This window comes from Schistocerca cancellata, chromosome 3 (assembly GCF_023864275.1).
Source record: "Schistocerca cancellata isolate TAMUIC-IGC-003103 chromosome 3, iqSchCanc2.1, whole genome shotgun sequence".
NCBI classification, from domain to species: Eukaryota; Metazoa; Arthropoda; class Insecta; order Orthoptera; family Acrididae; genus Schistocerca; species Schistocerca cancellata.
Window position 1 is genome coordinate 589,939,211 of NC_064628.1, and position 18,598 is coordinate 589,957,808.

Consider the following 18,598-nt stretch of genomic DNA (forward strand, 5'->3'; position numbering starts at 1 on the left):
CCTCGCGGTGCAGAAAGTGTGGACAGCAATTTTAGAGAGAATTTTCGAGGGTCACTTGACTTAATACCTCGAAAAAAAGCAGCGATATTTTATAGAACGAGATGGTCATACTCTACACCTAAGTGAGCCCAACTGTGTATGCAAAAGAACTTAAAAGTGTTAACATCGCATCGCTGTAGTACACGTGCTCCACGAACACTCTGCGCTTCGCAGGCTCAGAGTTCGTGCGAGTAATGCAGCAGTTTCCATGATCCAATAGGGCACGCCTGCCAGAAGACGGTTCTCGCGTCGCGGCCACGCGCGGGGCTCGGTCTGCGCGGTGGCGTGACCGCCTGCCTCCGGAATAGCTGGCGGACATGATGCATACATTAGCGCCGCGATAGCGCCGAAATATATACGGCGCCCATCCGGAAGCACGCCGCTCAAAACCCACTACGTGACACCCCAAGGCGGCCCGAGCTGTCGCAAATGCGCCGTATCCTGTTCCTGGCCCTGCGGCAAGAGTTCGCGCAAACCTCTCACAGTGACTATAAACACGAAAATGTCTCTGTAACGCTTTAGTAAGTATGCTGCTAAACGCGTGGCTGTGGGGAGGAAAGAGGGAGGCTTTATGTAGATCACCCGTACTCTTTAACAGGAGAACACTGACCTCTCGTTCCGAGTCATGAGTCATTTTGACACACAGTAAGAAATCTTCATAGAAAAACCCTTTTTTCACGTAATGCTTGTCTGTATTATCAAGCGCTGTTATAACCTGAAAAATAATGCTAGTATCGCAGATTTTCCTTAGAAAGAAAGAAAAGCATCTCCTCAATACCGGCTCTTATCAGACTCTAAATTTCTGCTACATCATTCAATACATAATTCAACAGCATGAATTGCAAAATACAGTCGATCATGTGAAAGCAAAAATTTCTCATTAAGAACAGTTCGTTAAAGAAATCAATATCTACATTACAGCACAGTTATTCCTAATATATAGATATCTAAACGATACTGGAACACCACTGAAGGAAAATAGCAAGTACAATAATCACTGAAAGTAAATCGAATGTAGGTGTTTTAAAGTCATTTTACTGTTTCCGAGTCAAACTATTCTTCTTTTTTAAAAAAAAACTGACTTAAAATCTTCACTGCTAGGTGCTCCATGCTCCACAACTTTCAGGTATACAGGGTGGTCCATTGATCGTGACCGGGCCAAATATATCACGAAATAAGCGTCAAACGAAAAAACAACAAACAACGAAATTTGTCTAGCTTGAAGGGGGAAACCAGATGGCGCTATGGTTGGTCCGCTAGATGGCGCTGCCATAGGTCAAACGGATATCAACTGCGATTTTTAAAATAGGAACCCCCATTTTTACTACATATTCAAAAAAAAATGGTTGAAATGGCACTGAGCACTATGGGACTTAACATCTGTGGTCATCAGTCCCCTAGAACTTAGAACTACTTAAACCTAACTAACCTAAGGACATCACACACATCCATGCCCTAGGCAGGATTCGAACCTGCGACCGTAACTATCAGGCGGTTCCAGACTGAAGCGCCTAGAACCGCACGGCCCCACCGGCTGGCTATATTACATATTCGTGTAGTACGTAAAGAAATATGAATATTTTATTTGGACCACTTTCTACGCTTTGTGATGGATGGCACTGTAATAGTCACAAACATATGGCTCACAATTTTAGACGAACAGTTGGTAACAGGTAGGTTTTTTAACCTACAGAACGTAGGTACGTTTCAACATTTTATTTCGGTTGTTCCAATGTGATACATGTACCTTTGTGAACTTATCATTTCTGAGAACGCATGCTGTCACAGCGTGATTACCTGTAAATACCACATTAATGCAATAAATGCTCAAAATGATGTCCGTCAACCTCAGTGCATTTGGCAATACATGTAACGACATTCCTGTCAACAGAGAGTAGTTCGCCTTCCGTAATGTTCGCACATGCATTGACAATGCGCTGACGCATGTTGTCAGGCGTTGTCGGTGGATCACGATAGCAAATATCCTTCAACTTTCCCCACAGAAAGAAATCCGGGGACGTCAGATCCGGTGAAGGTGCAGGTCATTGTATGGTGCTTCGACGACCAATCCACCTGTCAATTAAATATGTTATTCAATACCGCTTCAACCGCACGCGAGCTATGTGCCGGACATCCATCATGTTGGAAGTACATCGCCATTCTGTCATGCAGTGAAACATCTTGTAGTAGCATCGGTAGAACATTACGTAGGAAATCAGCATACATTGCACCATTTAGCTTACCATCGATAAAATGGGGGCCAATTATCCTTCCTCCCATAATGCCGCACCATGCATTAACCCGCCAAGGGCGTTGATGTTCCACTTGTCGCAGCCATCGTGGATTTTCCGTTGCCCAATAGTGCATATTATGCCGATTTACGTTAGCGCTGTTGGTAAATGACGCTTCGTCGCTAAATAGAACGCGTGCAAAATATCTGTCATCGTCCCGTAATTTCTTTTTTTCCCAGTGGCAGAACTGAACACGACGTTGAAAGTCGTCGCCATGAAATTCCTGCTGCATAGAAGTATGGTACGGGTGCAATCGATGTTAATGTAGCATTCTCAAGACCGACGTTTTTGAGATTCCCGATTCTCGCGCAGTTTGTCTGCTACTGATGTGCGGATTAGCCGCGACAGCAGCTAAAACACCAACTTGGGCATCATCATTTGTAGCAGGTCGTGGGTGAGGTTTCACATGTGGCTGAACACTTTGTTTCCTTAAACAACGTAACTATCCGGCGAATTGTCCGGACACTTGGATGATTTCGTCCAGGATACCGAGCAGCATACATAGCACACGTCCGTTGGGCATTTTGATCACAACAGCCATACATCAACACGATATCGACCTTTTTCGCAATTGGTAAACGGTCCATTTTAACGCGGGTAATGTACCACGAAGCAAATACCGTCAGCACTGGCGGAATGTTACGTGATACCATGTACTTATACGTTTGTGACTATTACAGCGCCATCCATCACCGAACGAAAAAAGTAGTCCAACTAAAACATTCATATTTCTTTACGTACTACACGAATATGTAATAAAAATGGGGGTTCCTATTTAAAAAACCGCAGTTGATATCCGTTTGGCCTGCGGCAGCGCCATCTAGTGGGCGAACCATAGCGCCATCTGGTTTCCCCCCTTCAAGCTAAACGAGTTTCGTTGTTTGTAGTTTTTTCGTTTGATGCTTATTTCGTGAGATATTTGGCCCGGTCACTATCAATGGGCCGCCCTGTACATTATAAGAAATCTTCTGTACACCAAGAGCTGCACTAGAAAGGTTTTATTTGCCAAAACCAGTTCTTGGGTTCATAACCTATCATCAGTGGCGTCCGATATAGAGAAACAAACAACTGCATGTGAATCGATTTCTTCAAAATGATGACTGTGCATAAATAACAGCAATATAAGTCTACTTATATTATGCACTTCTATAACAATGACAGGCTTGTCAGTTAAGACGATAGGATCTGAAATAATTCCTACAACATAGTACACAGTTGGTCATGTATGTTACTGCTGTCAAATTTTAGGTAGTGGAAGTCCTTGATGTTTGACATAACTAGTAGTGCATTTCTTCCTGTGAAGTGTAAGTTGCTGCGTACAGGAGGAATTTTCAAAAGCGCGTTTTCCTTCTTATTTCTTCTGTAACATAAAAAAAACGTTACACGCTTCTTCAACACTACTCACAAATTTTTTTGAAAGTTGTCCTATTGGTGTAGTTGCAAAGTTCAGTCCTTCACCTAATACAAACAACATCGCCTTTAAACTGATGCAAATGGAAATGATCGTATGGCATCAGTGGCCAGGAGTTCCCAGGTGGGAAGCTCGGCCGCCAAGTGCAAGTCTTATTGAGTGCGACGCTACATTGAGCGACTTATGCGTCGACAATGGGGATGAAATGATGATGAGGACAGCACAACGACCAGGCCCTGAGAGGAGAAAATCTCCCACCCCCAGCCGGGAATCGAACCCGGGCTCCCATGCATGGTGTTCCAACGCGCTGACCATTCAGCTATTGGGGCGGACATTTAAACTGATTTTACATGCGTATAAGCGTAGAGAATTAATTATTTTCGACAATAAACGTTTACAGATCAATCTGTGGAGCAATTTGTCGCAACTCAGCTCTGAGAGTTTGTGGATTCTTGTCGCGGCACCGAGTTGTACATCGTTTGAGCCTAGAGAAGCTCCGAGGGCGGACGAGTAACGTTTCAGTACTACTCGATTTTTTCTAACCAATTTCCAACAAGGCTACCGCACTATACTTCAAATAGAAAAACACAGTAACTATTAGAAACCGATTGGCCCACACACGTGAGTCACCATGGTGAGTTTCCAGCGGCGTTTTGGGGAGGTGCGACTGCAGTGAGGTTACGTGCGTGTTGCAGTGTCCGACTACACGCTGCTGGAGGTGCTGAAGGAGGAGCCGATCCGCGTGACGATCCGCGGGATGCGGCGCACCTTCTACCCGCCGCTGCACCACCCGCCCAGCGACACCGCGCCGCCCGAGAAGCGCCTCCAGCTCGCCTGGGTGTATCCTTGCACGACCGCCTGGCCAGCACCAGGGGCGCTGCGTCTGCCTGCTGGGTGCCTGCAACAGTTGTGGAAAAAAAAAGCCGCACCATGAAGGAATTATCCGAAAGGGACGGAAATCGGTAGATGTGATGTACTCGTACGTGTACAAACAAATAAATCATTAGAATTTCAGAAAACTTGGGTGATTTAGTCGAGAGAAATAGCATCACAAATTGAGCAAGTCAATAATGCGTTCAACATTTTAAGGGAGGTGAATCCTGACTCCTTGCTGGTCATGCTGACAAAGTTTTATAAATTTATTTGTAAAAGTGTAGACAGTGGAAATTAAAATGTCCTGTGGTGCCTCTCCTGCTCCAAGTCTGCCCGTTTGACGTCCTACCCCCCTTAAAGAACATAGTTCTTATATAGGAAAACAGCGATCTGTAATTATTATAAATAAACTGGAAGCAGTCTTGATCGCTTAATTTTTTTTAATGGTGACCGGTTTAGATCTTTTTATCAGATCATCTTCGGACCTACAACAAACTGGAATTGATATTAACATGTAAAGGACTAACTCATATATTCATCAAGCAGTAAATAACACTGATGTACCATGAATGACTGTCGGAGGCGGTGGCGCGTGCCAGTCCTCTGGCTGGTGGCTGGTGGTGTACTGCAAGGCGAAGAACGACAACCACTAATTAAGTACATGAAGCCCTGCCCATCATTATTGGAACAGTGTCATTAATTTTACGCTCATGATAACCATCACGTTGCATCCTATGCAGACCAACGACCGTAACGGTAATATAGCTCCTAGTTTATAAAATTTCTGTAAAATTCCACTACTGATATCGCATATCAGACGTAACATTTTAGAAGTTATTTTGACGAGATGTCTTTCAATTAAAATTTTAATGCTAACAGGAACTCATGTGCGTATCACTTACTCATATCATGTACTGACCGACCTTCGTTGGGTCTCCCTGGCAACCTTAGAGCGACCACGACGCTTTCTCAACAGGTAGCCTCTTTGGCCCTAGTAAGACGAGTAGGTAGCCATGGTTACTAGAGCGGCATCCTTGCTATAATCCTTGGCCCTAGTAAGACGAGTAGGTAGCCATGGTTACTACAGTGGCGTCGTTGCCATCATCTTTGCGTTTGCCGGTAACAGTACATGATAGAGGGCCACACTGTTTAGGTCGCAGTAATTACCTTTTTACACTATATTTTATAAACTATAAGATTTTAACGTGTTTTATAAGTCCTATAGATGGTAATAATGACTTAAAGTAACTACCACGTTACTTTCTTAAGCGGCAGAAATGCAACTTACGTGATTGGCTATCCATGACGTAATGCCGGAGGCGGTGGGCGGGGTTCATGTACTTAATTAGTGGCTGGTGTTCTTCACGTGCAGTACACCACCAGCCACAGTAGTACAAGTACAAGAGAACTGCCATGCGCCACCGCCTCCGGCAGTGGTATATCAGCGTTATTTACTGCTAGATGAATATATGATTTCGTCCTTTATATGTTCATATCAATTCCTGTTTATTGTACGTCCGAAGTTGGTCTGATAAAAAGATCGAATGCGGTTACCATTAAAAAACTTAAGCGATCAAGACTGCTTCCAGTTTATTTATAATAATGCGTTGGTCCACATCTGGCCTTTATACAAGCAGTTATTCGGCTTGGCACTGATTGACATATTTGTCCTCCAGAAGGATATAGTGTCAAATTCTGTCCAATTGGCGCGTTAGGTCGTCAAAATTCCGACCTTGTTGGGGGATCCAGTACATTGTGCTCCAAACTTCTCAATTGGAGAGAGATCCGGTGACCTTGTTGGCCAAGGTGAGGTCGGGCCAGCATAGAGACAAGCTGTATAAAGTGTGCGGGAGGGCATTATCTTTTCGAAATGTAAGCCCACGATGGCTTGCCATGACCCTTAACATAGACAAATGTAATGTATTGCGAATACATAGAAAAAAGGATCCTTTATTGTGTGATTATATGACAGCGGAACAAACCCTGGTAGCAGTTACTTCTGTAAAATATCTGGGAGTGTGCGTGCGGAACGATTTGAAGTGGAATGATCATATAAAATTGATTGTTGGTAAGGCGGGTGCCAGGTTGAGATCCACTGGGAGAGTCCTTAGAAACTGTAGTCCATCAGCAAAGGAGATGGCCTACAAAACACTCGTTCGACCTATACTTGAGTATTGCTCATCAGTGTGGGTCCGTACCAGATCGGGTTGACGGAAGAGATAGAGAAGATCCAAAGAAGAGCGGCGCGTTTCGTCACAGGGTTATTTGGTAAGCGTGATAGCGTTACGGAGATGTTTAGTAAACTCAATTGGCAGACTCTGAAAGAGAGGCGCTCTGCATCGCGGTGTAGCTTGCTGTCCAGGTTTCGAGAGGGTGCGTTTCTGGATGAGGTATCGAATATATTGTTTGCCCCTACTTATACCTCCCGAGGAGATCACGAATGTAAAATTAGAGAGATTCGAGAGCGCACGGAGGCTTTCCGGCAGTCGTTCTTCCCGCGAACCATACGCGACTGGAACAGGAAAGGGAGGTAATGACAGTGGCACGTAAAGTGCCCTCCGCCACACACCGTTGGGTGGCTTGCGGAGTATAAATGTAGATGTAGAAAAGAGGGCGCAAAATATCGTTAACGCACCGCTGCGCTGCAAGGATGCCGCGGATGACAACCAAAAAGGGTTCGGCTATAAAATGAAACGACACCCTTGACCATCACTCCAGGTTGGCGGGCCGTAGCGGGAGACAGTCGTGTAGGTATCTCGCCACCGCCCAGAGCGTCTCGAGACACGTCTTCGCTGGTCATGCGGACTTAGTTCAAAGTGAGACTCATCACTAAAGACAGTTCTAAACCAGTCAATAAGATTCCAGCCGAAGAAGTGTCTGGAGACGTCCCGAACAGTGGTGGGATCCCAACCTGACTGTCGCCCAGCATACGACCCGACAGCCAGGAGCGATGGTCTGGGACGCCATTTCATTTCACAGCAGGAGCCCTTTCGTTGTTATCCGCGGCGTTCTTAAGGTACAGCGGTATGTCGACAATATTCTTCGCCCCGTTTTGTCGCCCTTCATGGCGAGCCATCCTGGGCCCACATTTCAGGAAGACAACGCCCGTCTGCACACGGCGAGAGTTTATGCTGCACGTCTTCGGCTTGCCAAATCCTACCTTGGCCAGCGACGTCGCCGAAACTCTTCTCGATTGACAACGTTTATAGCGTTACTGGCAGCGAGAACTTGGCACGATATCACACAGGTGGACGTGCAACGACTATATCAATCAGTACCAAGCCAAGTTACTGCTTGCATAAAGGCCAGAGGTGGACAACGCATTATTCACTTGCTCAGTTTGCGAAGCTCTTTCTCTTGAGTAAATAATCAAACTTTTCTGAAACTGTAATAATTTGTTTGTCTGTACATGTACATAACGTCTACCGATTTCAGTTCCATTCGGATAACTTCCTCGTGGTGCATCGTTTAGTGTGTATATTAGTACAGTGTAGCTGTTTCATACGATACGGGAGGGGGGAAGGGAGACAGAGAGAGAGGGAGGGAGAGAGAGAGAGAGAGAGAGAGAGAGAGAGAGAGAAGAGAGAGAGATGGGAGCTATGGGAGCGATGACCTCGCTGTTTGGTCTCTTTCACCAAATCAACCAACCAAACAGAGAGAGAGAAAGAGAGAGTAGTTCGACAAATCGAAAATGTGTGTTTGCTGGAAATGTAGCTGCACATTCTGGGACAACCTCATATGCTGTACGTGTGTGAGTACTTGTTTCTTATCTCATATTAGAGTGAACCTGAACTCCACCGAGAAACATTTCGTAGTCTGCTTAGGTATATTTTTCTGAGTATTTTTGCTGTAGTGAAGGAAACGGTGGAAGTAGAAAGTGACTAGGGGTTGTGCGGGTGTAAATACTCAAAAATTCTTAAATAATTCATTTACCAGTTCCAACAACTCTGAGAACATACACGAGACCATATAAGTATAGTATTTAGCGCTCAGTATAACAAAATGCTAAACTTAGTATCCAACACAATAAAAGAAACGGTAAAATAACCTGCCCCTTTTAATGTCACCAACCTTACAATAAAGGGGGCAAGAAATATTATATCAAAAATAAATACAAAACTGTAAAAGGACAGATAGAAAACACGCAACAATCTATCTTATAAGGGGACCGAGGCTACTCGTTATCACTGATTTCGTCCAAATTTAGTTATATGGATGGCGTGGTCAGACATGAAATTGACAAAAGTGGGGGCTCCGAATGGCCAGGCGTTTAAAGAAAATGTCCATTTCGCGCAGGTCGGCCGAAGCACGAGCCATACACGTTAGTATAGCTTCCACGCAGTGGCTGGCGCAGCAGAAAGAGGGAAGAACGGAATCCGATGGTCGTGGGTCGAGCCCATCAGAGGAAAATCACTTCAATTTTAAATTTTTACCTTTCTTAGACTGAAAAAAGGAGAAATAGTGTTCAGTTATTGCAAGTACAATATATGAGTGACGCGCCCCGCTGTTACAGGGAAAAAGAAAGAACCAGCGGAAAAATGCTCCTACCGGAGCACACAAAAGGAAAATATACTCCAGTTTAAAATGATCTAGCTGAAATATGCACTGCAGTCTAGCGGTAGCGTCTCTGATTGGTAACCAAAGCGTCCTCGGCCCTTTGTTAGAACCCCGCCATCCCTTAAATTTCGAATAAAAATCATCAGCAATGGCGGCCGAAGACGTCTGGCATAAGAAGTCACCATCATTCAGCCAACGGCCTTGTCAGAGATGGCGGAGAAGCAGTCAGGGGTTCAGGGCACTCTCTTGCCTTTAGGATGGGAAACTGCCCCTAAGAGCGGAATCAGCAATGATCAACGGCATGAGGATGCAGAAAGCAATGGAAACCACTGCATTAAAGACACACAATGTGCATCCACAGGACATGCAGTCTGTAGTTAAAAGAGTGTCATGATGATTGCTCCATTGGCAACAGATTTCGGACTAGTACCCCATTCGGATCTCCCAGAGTGTACTGCCACGGGGGAGGTGACCATGAGAAAAAAATTGCATAAGCAACGAAAAGATAAAATTCTGCGAGTCACGGCGTAGAATGTGGTAGGGAGGCTACGAAATCTGAAAAGGGAAATGCTAAGGCTCAGATATAGTGGGAGTCAGTGAAGTGAAATGGAAAGAAGACAAGGATTTCTGGTGAGATGATTGTAGGGTGATATCAACAGCAGTAGAAAATGTAATAACGGGACTAGGATTCGTTACAAATAGGAAGCTAGAACAGAGAGTGAGCTTTTATGAACAGTTATAGGGCTGTCCTCATCATAATCGACAGCAAACCAACACTGACAATGATAGCTCAGGTATACATGTTGACATCGTAACCTAAAGATGAAGAGACAGAGAAAGTGTATGAGGAAATTGAGCAGATAATTCAGTACGTAAAGGAGACGAAAATCTAATAGTTATGAGGAATTGGAATGCGGTTGTAGGGGAAGGAGTAAAAGGAAGGCTTACGGGCGAATATGGGCTCGGTAATAGCAATGTGTTCTGCAATAAATTTCAGCTAGTAATAGCGAATACTCTGTGCAGACATCACAAGAGGAGGACCTTCACTTGCTTACATCATGGTAAGCAGAGATTCCAAAATCAGGCACTCATTGTAAGGCGTACCCAGGAGCAGATATAGAATCAGATCACAATTTAGTAGTCATGAAGAGTAGGCTGAAGTTTAAGACATTAGTCAGGAGGAACCAATGCGCAAAGAAGTGGGATGCGGGAGTACTGACGAATGAAGAGATACGCTTGAAGTTCTCTGAGACTAAAAATACCGGGATAAAGAATACCTCAATAGGCAGTTCACTTGAAGAGGAATGGATATCTCTAAAGAGGGCAATAACAGAAGTTGGAAAGAAAGACATAGGTGCAGAAAAGGTAACTGTGAAGAAACCGTGAACGATAGAAGAAATACTTCAGTTGGTCGACAAAAGAAGGAAGTACACAAAATGTTCAGGGAATTTCAGGAATAGCCGGCCACGGTGGCCGAGCGGTTCTAGGCACTTCAGTCCGGAACCGCGCAACTGCTACGATCGCAGGTTCGAATCCTGCCTCGGGCATGGATGTGTGTGATGTCCTTAGGTTAGTTAGGTTTAAGTAGTTCTAAGTTCTAGGGGACTGACGACCTCAGATGTTAAGTCCCGTAGTGCTCAGAGCCATTTGAGCCATTTGAATTTCAGGAATACAGAAATACAAGTCACCTAGGAATGAAATAACTAGGAAGTGCAGAGAAGCTAAGGCGAAGTGACTGCATGATAAATGTGAAGAAGTCGAAAAGGAAATGACTGTCGGAAGAATTGATACAGCATATAGAATTTCAAAACAACCTTCGGTGAAACTAGACAGGGGTGGTAAAATTAAGAGTACAATGGGAATTCCACTGCTAAATGCAAGGGAGAGAACAGATAGATGGAAAGAGTACATTGAAGGCCTCTATGAGGAGGAAGACTTTGCTGATGACATGATAGAAGAAGAAAGGGAAGAGATAGGGGATCCCGTATTATAATCAGAATTTAAAAGAGCTTTGGAAGGTTTAAGATCTAATAAGGCAGAAAGGATAAATAATATTCCATCAGAATTTCTAAAATCGTTGGGGGAAATGGCAACAAAACGACTGTTAACGTTGGTGTGTAGAATGTGTGAGTCTCGCGACATACCATCTGGTTTTCGGAAAAATATCATCCACACAAATCCTAAGATTGCAAGAGCTGACAAGTGCGAGAATTATCGCACAATCAGCTTAACAGCTCATGTATCCAAGTCGCTGACAAGAATAATATACAGAAGAACGGAAAAGAAAATTGTGGATGTGTTAGATGACGATCAGTTTGGCTTTAGGAAATGTAAACGTACCAGAGAAGCAATTATGACGTTGCAGTTGAAAATGGGAGCAGGACTAAAGAAAAATCAAGACACGTTCATAGTGTTTGTAGACCTCCACACAACGTTTTTCCACTGTTCAATCGTCCAATGCCAAGCGAAGCATCGTTTGGCATTTACCGGCGTGATGTGTGGCTTATGAGCAGCCACTCGACCATTAAATCCAAGTTTTCTCACCTCCTGTCTAACTGTCGTAGTACTTGCAGTGGATCCAGATGCAGTTTGGAACTCTTGTGTGATGGTCTGGATGGATGTCTGCCTATTACACATTAAGACCCTCTTCAACTGTCGGCGGTCTCTGTCAGTCAACAGACGAGGTCGGCCTGTACGCTTTTGTGCTGTACGTGTCCCTTCATGTTTCCACTTCCCTATCACATCGGAAACAGTGGACCTAGGGATGTTTACGAGTGTAGAAATGTCGCGTAGAGACGTATGACACAAGCGACACCCAATCACCTGACCACGTTCGAAGTCCGTGAGTTCCGCGGAGCGCCCCATTCTGCTCTCTCACGATGTCTAATGACTACTGAGGTCGCTGATATGGAGTACCTGGCAGTAGGTGCCAGCAGAATGCACCTAATATGAAAAATGTGTGTTTTTGGTGGTGCCCGGTTACTTTTGATCAGGTAGTGTAGCTGGCCGATCTCTTGCAGATGGACTTGGTATAGTCGAAGAACATCTTGACATTGTAGAATTGTTCTATTGTGATCTCTCCCCGTGAAGAGTCGGGGCTTTTCTATTATTAATGGTTATTTTATATTTGTGACGATCCGCATTTGGGATCGAGTCTGTTCTTCTTTTGGAGATTGTATTAGTGTTGAGTTTTGGTGAGTCTAATAAATTGTTTTCACACTTCTGTTTTCCGAATTTCTATTCTGCCAGCGCAGATACTCTAATGATAGACAGTGGATCTATAAAACGAGTGAAAAAGACGACTACAGTGTGAGAGAAAGAGAGGGATGCAGTGGACAGTGACTGAACAGTGCTAAGAAAATAGTTAATAAGACAGTGCCATTGACAGAGGAATAAAGAGAAGGAGAAAGCGGAAGCGGTTGAGGGCGAATGATAATGAGAGACAGAGTCTATGGCAATGACAAAGGGGAAGAGAGAGAGAGAGTGACAGTGAGAAGAGACAGCAGCAGCGTGAAGGATTGAATGTGCTAGTAACAGTGAGAGATAGCAAGTGGGCGACAGAGAGAGGAGACAGCAGTAGTAGAACAGAACCAAGGAGACTGGTTCTGAGACAGGAGACAGTGACAGAGGCACTCAAAGAAATAATGATAATGAATTGGGCTGAACGAGTGACTGAGAATGGGAAGTGAGTGTGGTTGGAGATAAGCGACTTATAGTGATGGGTTAGTGGGTGTGAGCGAGTTACAGTTAGGGGAGTGAGAGGTGAGTTGTATGTTAAAAAAAAGCGCCAATATGTTCGCAGCCCAAAACTTTTGCGAAAATTTTTAAAGGAGCTGAGGAAGGTAGAATGAGACAGCTGATAGCCTACTTTTCAATCAGGGACATTTAAGCATGAACGTATTCGCCTTTTTGTGCTCCGATAGGCGCATTATTCTGCTGATTACATGGTTGTTTCTACAGGAAAACAAACTTAATTTGCATTCATAAAAGGTTCTCTGTCATCGCACAGTTTGGCAGCATATCATGCGTAGAGCATCATGTCGCCAAATATTGGTGAAAGTAACTGGTAATGTACAGTGCAATGTATTGTGGTGAAGTCAAGTCGTAATGTGATTTGTTTTGTCTCCCTAGATGAGATAAGAGCAGTTTTAAAGTTTTTTGATGTACCTGATCATAAAAATAGACATCATAGGGTTGCACTAGCGGAGTGCATTTGGGTGGAATCACTTTAATGTTGCACGATGTCAGTCCTTCATCTCGAAAAGCCTTGTCGTATAATTGTGAAGTTTTTTGGCTTTCTCGCGAGTCAATTAAAGGAAGAAATTTGTTCTCTTGAGCATGAGTCAAAAATTATTTTCATAGGGGCTTTGTAAGTTCCAGGTTTTGATGAAATAGTGACGACATATCTATATTTCGCCGTAACTCGTCCACCGTTTTTGAATTCTCTGCCCAAAAGAAACAGGACTCGTAGGCAAAAATTTTCGGAAAGAGTTGTAGGACACTGCGCTGTATACTAGTGGGTTACTTTGTTCATATTTCGGTTACTTGGCCGTGTAAGTAACGTAATAATGGAAAACTAAACAGAAGTTTCCGCATAGTGTCTCGACCCTCTGGTCTGTAGTTCTGTAGTTTTTACATTCCACCAATCGCTACCTGAAATATATGCTAACATAAATGGCTCATATCGCGCCCGACCCTCGCCAAAAACGCAAGTTTTTCTAACGCTTGGCCATCTTAACCCCTTATTTCTGTCACTTTCATTTCTGGCCAAGCCCTGCATGTACCTTAAATCTTGACGAAATCTATGGTAACAACTAGGAGCGGTCCCCTGGTTAGTTCAGAATATCAAAGCCTAAAACATACGTAACCAAAGCCGACACTCTAACAAACACTAAATAAGGAATTATGAAGGGACTATAAATCAGCGTTAATACGCCATCCCAATCGACCCTCTGCTGGGCACAATAAACGAGAACAACAAAACAACGAATGCTAGCTACAAGAAGGGATTAAAATTTCACTTAAAACAACAACATTAAATAAATTTTCCAACTGCAATGCACTGATGCCTGCAGCAGCCCCGACATAGTTGAAATTTGTGATCTGTTGGTAACTTAACTTGACCAACCCACACACACTCATCTGAACTACAAGACTGCACTGATCACATGCAGCACAACTTCCTGTAACTGTCATAGGCGAAAACATACTGTAGCTAACAACACTACACTCCTGACCATGCTGTGTTTCCTGGATCCATTAAGCCAAGCACCGTTCACAGGTCCACACTCGAACACCTTCCTGCGTTGACAGCAAGCCACCGCCGTCCCCGACTGCAAGTCTATCAAACTGACTCGCTGTTCTCGTCCACTTCTTCCTGCTTTGCTATGTTCAGCCGGCTGCTCTCGTCGGAAGTTGCTAGTTGTGTCATTTTCTAGCTGGCCGTCTTCCACGTGCCTCCACTCTACCAACGTTCCACATGATGACAGCGACTACCTGTCTTCCATCAACACGTGGCCGTTGTCACCAATAAATCCCTTGGGCCAGGCACACCGGCAGATAAACAAGGTCGGCTGGCGCGCTATGCTTGGCTTGACACCGAACGGGGAATCTTGTCTGGCGCTTTGCAAGTTGCTGTTGACGGTTCACTCTCACACGCCAGACTGCTACTCGCTGTGACAGCACGGCTCTCCACGCCTCGTCGCATTTTTGCGAGCAGTTATTTTCCTCTAGCAGACTCGTTTTGCCACAGAGGAAGGGAACATTAGCACTCCCGTCAACAGCTAGGTGTGAAGATGGAAACGACTGTGACACGAATCGCTGATTCACAGCACATTGTACATTTGGCCCAAGGCCTGCAGCGCCTCGATACAGAGTAATTGCATTTCGTTTGATTCCTTACTTCCATTTATTTATCCGTGTTTCTCCATTTCACTGAAAATATCTGCAGGACAGTGCGAATGGTGACGGTAAGCATTGGAAATAAACACGTTCAACACTACGTTGAGCTATGGTAAAATGTACATATTTCATCTGAGAGTTGCTGCATTACTATTTTTTGTTTAAATTACTCATCTCAATGGGTTTCAGCCACAGTCATCTACAAAACCACTTTTAAAATCACGATAGACTATATCTTTTAAGTTCTCGTGTACAGCGGGATTACAATTAAAGTCAAACTTTCAAACCGCTGTAAAAATAACACCACTGGTCAGAATGACGTCAAATTGCAACGGAATATTATTGGAGAAAGGGGAAAACGTATGGCAAAAGAAAAAAATAGTTACAAAATGTAGCAATAGATAGCGCTTGACATATCCTGTCAGATGGATGTGGGCTTCGTCTGTCCACAAAATCTTCCACGACCAATCATTGTCCACTTGCATGCGAACAAGAAATTCTAATGCAAAGGTCTCTCTTGCTGCCAGGTCAACAGGAAGCAACTCGTGCACATGGGTAATTTTGAATAGATAGCAAAGAAGGATGTTTCGTAGCATTTTACGCACCGTGCTCGCGGGTATGACCGATGTTCGGGCAATTCTCCGCGGACTACACGTTTGCACACCACCACTCGTCTCCTCCTGCATCGCTGTGGCCACTGCTTCCACTGGTATCGAATCAATTCGTTTCCTCCCTCTACCAGGTTGCGCACCAAAAGAACCCGTCTTTTCGAATTTCCGAATCATTTTCCCAGACCCAGGGCAGTTACTGGACCAACGCCTTTTTTCAAACCTTTCAGTGTCCGGAACGTCTGCCAGAGTGGCGTGTGCACAGTCATCATTCTTGTAATACAGCTTTACAAGCAGAGCGCGGTCCTGCATTGAGACAGTCGTGGCAAACGTCGCAGACGCGAAAGGGGGAAAAGCCGCGTGCCCGGCGTGTTTCTACCAACTTCAATGGTTCGTGAGCGTGACAGGTGTATTCATTTACGTATTCTGACACATACAGCGGCACCTATTGATCAATTTTCACACTATTTTTTTTCTTCTACCATACGTTTTCCTCCTTCTCCGTTAATATTCCGTTGCAATTTGACCTCATTCTGACCAGAACCGTTATTTCTACAGCATTTTGAAAGCTTAACTTTAATAATAATCACCCTGTACATTTGTACCAGAGACTAGTCTATGGCACAAGTGTACATGAGAACTGACAAGAAACAGTGTAACGAGATTTTAAATGCGATTCTGAACACGAATGTGACCGAAACGCATTAGGGTGTGTAATTTTAGAAAATAAAAAAAAATATAGCGATCAAGACGGACATTTATATTGACTTTTATTGTATATCTTGGTATTTGATATTACAGGTTTTATCACTGCTGTGGAGGTATTTTCACAAATACAAAGAAAATTGGGGTAAAAAGCCGAAAAAATATTTATGAAAAATCCGCCTCGATTGCACAAACTACCTGGTGTTTACCTAGGTTTCAGCGTGGGTAACCATGCCTTCTTCAGAACAAATATAAAACAGCTTGCCTAAATAGGCATAGTCAAAAGCTAAAGTCAACACCTACAGCAGCAAGTCCCCATAAAATGTTTTTATAAATACACGGTACATATACCTGTAACTTCGTGCGGTGGTGTTGCTCGGCGGCTGCCGCTGGGTGCCGGTGTTGAACTCTCGATCAGCGTCATCATACCTGTAACAGTTAGGTTTATCGTCTTTTTTGTTTCCGATAGGTCATATATCGGATGCACAGCGTAGGGTTATGTTGGCGATTTGTTTGTGCGTCAGTGGGCGAGCTCGCTAGTTTCCCTGCTGTGGCCTGTTGGTCGGCTTTAACAGCAGCCGGTATATCCAGTCAACGTTGCTGATATGCAGGGGCTTACCGACGTTTGTCGCTTGTTGGTGTATGTTAGCTTGCTGTAGGTGGTTATGCCCTAGCTACGAGTAGTAGTGTCTTTGGCCGCTTATGCTTCCACCTATAGTTGATAGTTGTCATAGCAGGCTAGCACCCACTGACGCTTTTATACACGTCTTGGAGGGGGCGCGCCTGGCGTACAATTGGCCGCCATTTCCTCACCGCCTTCTCTGGTCTTCCGTTCCGCATCTTCGTTCCGGCGTTTGTGGTTTCGCCAGAATGGTAGCAGCCCTCTTCTTGGCATTACTGATCGAACACTATTGTTGAATATTTGTACCACCATCAGGATACGAACTGCCTAACTACAGCTGGAGCTGCAGAACTTTTCGTCTACGACTGGCAGTTAATCCTTCCAGACCCGATTTTTTTCTGGACGAAGAAAACTTTTCCTTCGTGCTGTATGCTCTTAGACGAATTTTTAATGATTTTAAATGCAAGATTCATACAAAAATATGTACCTGTACATGTTTTCAAAACATGCTTTTTACACTTGGCTTCTTTTTATTGGCTAAAATAACTAATTCTGCATTACTCATCGTTGTAATAAATAAACTGGTCATTCTGTAAATACCAAGCACTGTAACAATAACAATGATATTCGTACACACAGTGTAATATAACTACCCAAACACTTCCGTGTATTCTGGCGGTCACAAGCTGCTGCGTACTGCTACACCGTCTTTTCGATATTTCATGGTGAAGCCCAACAGTTGGCAGCACTTTTACATGATAAAAAAATTGAACATTCACAAATGGGTACTTGAGATTTCCACTGGGGAAATATATTTCTGTTCCACGAAAGAGACATTAAAATTTAATGTACGTAATTGTGGCTAGTGGGTCTGTAAAGGTTAGTACTAAAAGTGGGCAAGCAGTGAAGTTGGTAGTGTTCATTACCTGTGGTGTGGTGTATAGAATGCCCTTGACAGTGACGTCAGATACGGGTACCGCGGCACGGACTCTCACCGGAACCTGTGGGTGCTGCCGACGGGGGAGATGCTGTACTACGTGGCCGCCGTCGCCGTGCTCTACGACCGGGACGAGGACTGCCAGCGGCACTACACGGGACACACCGAGGACATCCTCTGGTGAGTACCCAACATCCTAACAGTGCACTCAACGGTCTTATGTAGATCATTTGCCTTTTGGATCAATTCACTTTGTACAACGGTTACTCAGTAAGAATATTGTACCCTCCAAATACTATTCTGGAAGGTCTGCCAAGTCTATGGCTGCTATAACATCTAAAAATTCAAAACAACGTTTCCAAATCACAAATATCCTTAGATGAAAGAGCATAAGACAATGATGCAGTCTTTACCCCCTAATGTTCAACCTATACTTCGAATAGCAATCACAGAAATGAAAGAAGGATTCAGATGTGGGATTAAAATTTATGGTAACTTATGGCCAATGGTGTGCAACGGCCTTCCGGAGTGGATACATCGGTTCCCGTCAGATCACCGAAGTGCTATCGGGCGTGGCTGGCACTTAGATGGGTGACCATCCGGGCCGCCACGCGCTGTTGCCATTTTTCGGGGAGCACTCAGCCTCGTGATGCC

At 44.2% G+C, this 18,598-nt stretch overlaps 1 protein-coding gene across 1 annotated transcript in view; it reads left to right on the top strand.

Moving 5' to 3' along the window:
* The window catches only part of LOC126176443 (echinoderm microtubule-associated protein-like CG42247), a 349,669-nt gene that overhangs the window by 164,428 nt on the left and 166,643 nt on the right, over positions 1 to 18,598 (top strand). The window contains exons 6-7 of the mRNA XM_049923600.1: positions 4,437 to 4,581; positions 17,975 to 18,124. Of these exons, the coding sequence (XP_049779557.1) occupies positions 4,437 to 4,581; positions 17,975 to 18,124 (295 nt within the window). The remainder of the gene's footprint in view (positions 1 to 4,436; positions 4,582 to 17,974; positions 18,125 to 18,598) is intronic.